The sequence below is a fragment of the Triticum dicoccoides genome, chromosome 5A (assembly GCF_002162155.2).
Source record: "Triticum dicoccoides isolate Atlit2015 ecotype Zavitan chromosome 5A, WEW_v2.0, whole genome shotgun sequence".
Classification (NCBI taxonomy): domain Eukaryota; kingdom Viridiplantae; phylum Streptophyta; class Magnoliopsida; order Poales; family Poaceae; genus Triticum; species Triticum dicoccoides.
The window spans coordinates 605,143,192-605,150,047 of record NC_041388.1 but is presented as its reverse complement, the minus strand read 5'-3'; the positions used below and the strand labels follow the sequence as shown (position 1 = coordinate 605,150,047).

Below are 6,856 nucleotides of genomic sequence, written 5' to 3'. Positions count from 1 at the left end.
GATCGTCATGTTTCATGTGGTTCTCAAATTTTTGGTCTGCTGGAAAACCACAAGATTTTCCGGTGAACAAAAACCTTCTCTCTCCCCCTAAAATCAGCTTTTGGTCTGCTGTTGGCGATGCTCTCTTAGTCCAACCTATTACATATTATTACAATGGGGCTACAAAATTCCACATTAACAGGAACAATAAATCTATGCAGTATTTACAGACCTTGGGCAAAATGGTGGAACTTTGTCAGCTACATTTAAAGTTATTGAGCTGTTGTAGTTGTACAGGAAATACAGCTATATATTTGAACAAATACAACTATTTCTGAAACAAAGCACATTTGTTTTAGTATCTAACCGGGCAAGAGATTTGACTAGGTATATACACATTTCCAGCATCTATACATACCAGTGTAACATGGCCTGACCGTAGAACTTTGATTGCTTCAACATTTTATGTAACATTTTTTACAAGAATGATTCTGACAAGATCCAGTGATAGTGCGATACAGAATTAAGTTTTTCAACACGATGTACGATGTTACATGACTCTTGCAAAACGAATCAAAATTAGTATTCATATGAAATCAAATCCTAATAGAGATTTAAACATTGCTGACAGATCTGTTGGGCTTTAAGAGTTATTAATACAAACACGTGTTTGTCAGGAACTCAGGATAAGCTGCTAGGGGTTTATAGCCTGGACTCAGACTAGCTCATAAGTAGGACTAGTTACGTATCTAATAACTTCCAGCCACTGGGTGCTCGCATGATCTCCCACTGGGTGTCACACAAAAATCTCAAAATAAATGCAGTGACTACAACTAACCGACAGATTTTTGAAACGTTAACACAGAAGAAACAAATGTTTTTTTTTCAAAAAGGGGTGACCACGGAGCAGAAACAAGTGGTACTGGGTTAAAACTTAATAACACGGTTGTAGAGCGGACTAGTGCAACCGTATCAGGGAGAGCCACTGTAGACGAACTACGAAGACCGTGGATAAAAAACAGCTGCCCAGCTAGTTGCACTTGATTACAGTTTACAGGGTAAGTGGTGAAGATACAGTGTAACAAATGCCCCAGGCTCCAGTCCAGGTCACGGATTAAAAAGAGACCTGGGTTTTGGAAATTAGTTCTCTAAACTGGAGTCCTTTTCTCTGAAACCAGACGTATACGCGTTAGGTAGCATACCTAACAGTAACAAATACAGCCAATGCTTTGCTTAGCTCCAGACTGAATTGGCGTTTTGCACATGCCAATAGCATCGTTACAACCTAGAGCTATCCAAAGCATGAGCAACACCTAGTTTTGGCAATTAATAAACCAAAGGGGTTGGTTGCGGTTTCGCTTTCTGAAGTAGCATTTCCTAAAATGCAAGGCATGACCAATCCAGGAACTCCCAAGCTTCAGTGCAGATTTAAGACACTTACTGTAATCAGCATATGAGCCCATTGTCAAAAGCAAGCTAAGCAATTCAGGGTTAGTGCAGCACAAGCTAATGAGGTACATAAGCCTGCGTACCGTATTGGAGCATCCAGGCGCGTACACGTGATCGAAGCTGTATCTTTTCTCCTTGGTCCGGTTCTGGATGAGGTCCAGGTAGCCCTTGGAGATATCAGGGTCCAACACAGCTACATTCTGGAGAACCATACAAGCACAACATTATCACTACTAGTTTGCTATGCTACCAATACCATTACCATCCATGGCAAAATTCTAACCACCCATGACACAAACTACTAATAGTTCATAGCCCAAGCAAATCAAGCCAAGCCTCTGTCTGTTTACCTTGTCATCAATTACTTGTATGATGTGCCGCGAGCGCCGGCTCTCGTTGTCGGTCAGTGGCCTGCACTTGACAGCCACCTGCAAATAGATACAGGATCACATAATCAAGCAAGGCAATGGAACAGAAGTGCAGTTAAATCGCAGTGGATTGATGCAGAGGGTGTAGTGTGGTACCTGCAGCGTGGCCGTCTGCCTGGAAGCCGGAGCCCGGATGGTGGGCATTGCGCGGAACCTTCCTCTTCCTTTTGGGGGTTGGCCCCCAGCCCAGCCGACCTCCCTCCCTTCCTTCGCCCAGAAGATGCGGTGCCAATCTAGCACAAGCCAACCCGGCCGCGCCCACGCCCACGACCCTTCGGAATCACGCCACACGGGGGCGGCAAAAAGGCGAGGCGCATCCCCACCGCACCAGCAGCACCACCAGCTGCCGCGGCGGCGGCGAAAAGGGGCCCCGCGAAAAGGAGCCCGCTACTGCCGCTGCAGTGGCCTCCCTGCTCGCCGGTCCACCACCAAACCAACCCGAGCCGCCGCCGGCCAACACGGCCGAATGCCGGAGGAGTCGAGGAGAAATGCCGCCGCCGGAGGCCGGCTCCCTCCGCCAAAATGCGAGCCCCGAAATCGCCGCGCCCGGGGAAGGAAGGAAGGAAGGAACGGCGGTTACTCCATCCACAGAAGAAAATGGCAGCACGGCCACAGGTCGAGCGCGTGTGTGATTTGGTGGGCGGCACGACGGGGCTGCAGGCGGGCGTACGAAGAGGATTCAGGGGATGAAGAGGAGGAGGCGGTGGTGGGAGGGAGGAGACGGAGGTGGTGGTTTAATGGGGGAGGAATAATTAATCGGCGGCAGCTGGAGAAGGCGACACGGAACGGGAGGGGGGAGAGGGGAGGCGAGGTGGGGGTGGGCCTCGCCCTAGCTGGGCCCCACCCAACGGTCCGATGCCTTTGCTTGCGCTTGCGCCTGCGCCTCCGTCCGGCTCCGGTACACGACGCCGTACCTGCGGTACAGTCAGTCCTGCGCCACGCACAGCTCGTCGGCGCGCCCCTCTATCTATCCTTTCCCCGCCTACCTGCCAGGTCTCTCGCTTCGTCGGGGCGCTCTCGTCGCGTGCAAACCCAAACCTGGACGCTAGCTGGCTACTGTGTGCGCACGCTATGGGGTGTGGAGTGCACAATGCAACAAAGCTGGGATGAAGAAGGAAGGGTCGATGTGCACGAGTGCCGAAAGGCGTTCTGGTCCAGCTTCAATGCACGATGCGGAACAGTGCGATGCTAGCTAGAGTGGGGAGCTCGCCTATGGCGCACAGGCCGGTGGGTGATCGTGTGCCTTTAGTTTGCGTGGCAGAGGCGCGGGAGCTCTGGTGGGTGTCGGCGCGGCGGCCCTCCATGTGAGGCTACACGGTTGGCTTTGCGGCGAGCGTCGTTGCAGCTGCGGTGGCTCTCGTCTTAGCTATGTGGGTGTCGAGGGGAGAACGCGACGAGTGATTTCTGGTGTCGCCGTGGCTTCGGCGGTGACGAGTCGCTAGTCATGATCTCGAGGCCATGTGCCGACGGCAATATCCCTGTCTCTGGATTGGTTCCAAGACCATGGAACCTTGTGTGGCACAGACGAGGATCTGAGTGAAAGCTTTGCGCTTTGGCACCGGCAACGGCGAAAGCTTCCCGCTCCGACGATGATGCCCATGGGTGTTGCTTGCTCATGGGGGCACCGTTGTGTGTTTTCTCTTCGTGTTAGGTTTGCGAATGAAAACCCTAGTAGCGGCACGTTGCATTCTCACTCTCTTGACGGCGTCGTCGAGGAGCTCACAGAACATCTTATTGCAATGTGTCTGCGCCTTCAAACATGATCTAACACTGCCGAGAAGCTTCTTCGAATCTGGCGTGGGGTGTCTTTGTTGGTCTCGTATTTGTCCCGGGCCAGGGTTCTCTCACCACGTCGGTTCTAGCCTGATAGGCCATGCTAGCACATGACACGCTATACGAAGACTTCCGAAGACTTGATGTACAAGCTGAAGAAACTAGAGCCATGGATGACTCTATCTCCACCTACATAGCCGACTACCTAAGCCCCCCGGTAAGCTATATAAGCCGGGGGTTTGTCAATGGACACATTACAATCCTTGGTATTCAACTATACTTTGCACACACACCCCAGTCGCAAATAGACATTAGCAGTAGTAGATGATTATCTCTATGGCGAGAGCCCAAACTTAGGCAAAATCTTGCCTCGTGTTACCATCCAGTCCAATCGCCTAGCCGGGACACCCTATTGAGGGATCTACCTGATTTAGCTTTGCCCCGTGTCATCGTTGTCACCACTCTCGGTTTTTTCTGTCCAGTAGCAGGACCGAAGCTTTGCGGCCCGGAACAAGAGGGCAGGTGGCCCTCTCCGGCGAAAGGTTGATGTTTGCGGTATAGTGGTGCCCGATGGTTTCCTTAGGAGGCGCGGTGTCGTTCATGTTCAGTAGCCTTAGTTGCCTATTGTTAGGTGTGGCTACTCATGTTATCTTGCCCGGTGTTGAGGTGATGGAATTCTCGCTACACTCTTGGGTGTTGTTTTATTTTGATTTGCTTTCTGAAAGAATTTTTCCTCACCACCCCGTACTGGCTTGGCCATTCTAGTTTTATTATGTAAAAGCGAGGTGAAAACATGTTTCAAGGTACATGAGCGTGACATCCTACCACCGGCTCTAAACCCTAGCAACCAAGCTCCTCTCTTCTTCTCCTAGTGGATGCCGCTAATAGGAGAGCATCGATGATTCTTGTGTGATGCATACTTTTATGTCTTATGCAGATACGTGTATTCAACATCAATTCAATATTACCGTCATATATGAAACGGTCTTTGCATGTTGTACGATGTGTTCCCCTCTTCTTACGCACGCAACTCTGATGAGATAGAGTTTCCAGCCCCCTTATCATCATTGTCGCCCCGTCAGCCTCGCATCCGATGGCCCTATGGGCCATGGGGAGTTGGAGGCAGGGGCGGACCTACATTGAGGTGAGTGAGGGCCCAGGCCCCCACTCAAAATTTGAAACTCCAGTATTATTGGCTTGTGTCTTTTAAAAAATATGCTAAAATTCTTTGAATTTTGAAAGAATATGCCCCCACTCAAATAATTTGCCCCCAGTCAAAATACTCTCTAGGTCCGCCACTGGTTGGAGGTGCGGCAACCACTGGACTCCACCAACGCGAGGGATACCCATGAACTCCGCCGACGCGAGGGACCTCGTCCTTGCGTAAGGTAGTTTTAGTGTCATGGCTAGGCGGCAGAGATGACATCCCAGGGTTAGAATCACATACTATGTTTTATGTATGTACCCGCCGACGGGTTAACTCAAATCTTATATATGTTCTGTTGATCTTACTACATTTTCCACATTAATAATGGGTTAACTCAAAATTTTCAAAATGATACATATAAGTTTATGTGCATCGCTGGTTATACATTGTTCCCCACATCAACGAAATGATCCGATCAAACACCGATGGCAATAACTCTCCAACACAGCTGCACAAGCAACAATCAGAAGACCGTATACTCAATTAAGCAGTAGCGTGCATCCCTCCTTGAACGGCGTATGAAGGCAGCAGTAACGTACAACTAATTGAGCAAATTAAGCAAATTAAGTTGGCATCCGTGCATGCACAACCGCGTGCCGCCTCTTAATCAGATCGAAGCATCAAATCCGTCAGCCTTGATATCGCCATGCTAATCGTCTACGTATAGTATTATCTTTTTTGGAACCGACCATGCTAGTAATCTTTTATTAGACAATGAAAGAAAAACAGCTTTCCGCCTCTGCATTATAAAATGGTTTCCATGTCGGTTGCCACGTCGACCTCTTTTCTTAAACCACCAGCAGCTACAGTCTCGGCGTACGACCGGAGCAAAACGGTACAGTTTTATTTCCCCGTTGATTTCCTGGATCGGAGGCGCTAGATTAGTCAAGAGAAACATTAGTGAACCTGTCGCCATTCAGACAACGAGTGAAACAATGATTACCAACGAAAAAAAAACAAGGGAAAATAAATATTTTTCTCTCTAACGTTAATTTGCTTGTACCTCGCGCTTTTATGCACGGGCCGACTCTTTCTTCCCCTCTATATAGATCGGTCTAGGTGCATGGAACAAGCTAATAATTGAGACTTTGATCCGGATCAGAAACACTATTCGTTTTAAATTTTCTGTTGATTTCATTTTCCTTGCGTCGCCGATTTCAAATGAAATGTGTGTGTGTGTGTGTGTGTGTGTGTGTGTGTGTGTGTGCGTGTGTGTGTGTGTGTGTGTGTGTGTGTCGCGCCCACCACGAGCAGGTGGGGATTTTCCGGTGAAGCCGATGCGTACTGGAGTAGAACTGTAGGCTTTTGATTGATTGCGGTCCAGTGAAGCGATCGATCGCGCCCTCCGAATTCAAACTCGGCGGAAGTTTGAAATGTCCGAGGAAATGGAGCGCTACAGGAGTACTACTAAATTCCCAGCCACTGCAAAATGGACTGCTCGGCGTTAGGTTTGTGTCAACTCCTCCTCAGATCTTGGATGCATCAAACAATTGCCTGGCACGGGGTTCAAAAGTCAAGCGCGCGTGCGTGGAGCCAACGACAAGATCCAGTGAACGCAAATATTTATAATACTGCCCCGTTTTGAATTTGAACTCAACTCGCGGCCTTATTTGAACGCCGATCGATTCGTGGATACTAGTTAATGGTCTCAACAACAAACAGAGCGTACGTGCGTGTCTATTCATGCCCCGATTTCAGAACATGTAAGATTGTGGACATGGTCACATGGAGCGAAGCACAGCACAGCCGCCCTGAAAACGAAATTCAAAAGGTCAAATGAGCAGTGAGCCAATAAAGACGAGATGGGCATGCTGTAGATCGACCATAGCGTGTCAGGATTTTAAGAGCCGCCCGCCTGCTCGCCATACGGTCTTTACTTAGAGCATCTCCAACAGGCGCCGAACGCGCCGCGCGCAAAAAACAATTATAACGCGCGCCCATCACCTGGTTTGGCGCGGCGCGGCGCTGGCTCCAGCAGCCGCGCTAAAATGCAGCGCGAGTGCGCCGCTTCAGCAGCGCG

The 6,856-nt window shown here is 49.5% G+C and overlaps 1 protein-coding gene across 1 annotated transcript in view; it reads right to left on the bottom strand.

Moving 5' to 3' along the window:
• The window catches only part of LOC119303312 (kinesin-like protein KIN-8B), an 8,516-nt gene extending 5,908 nt beyond the window's left edge, over window positions 1-2,608 (bottom strand). The window contains exons 1-3 of the mRNA XM_037580429.1: window positions 1,953-2,608; window positions 1,779-1,856; window positions 1,512-1,628 (exon numbers count right to left, since the gene is read on the bottom strand). Of these exons, the coding sequence (XP_037436326.1) occupies window positions 1,512-1,628; window positions 1,779-1,856; window positions 1,953-2,000 (243 nt within the window). The 5' untranslated portion in view covers window positions 2,001-2,608. The remainder of the gene's footprint in view (window positions 1-1,511; window positions 1,629-1,778; window positions 1,857-1,952) is intronic.
• Between the last annotated feature and the right edge of the window lie 4,248 nt (window positions 2,609-6,856).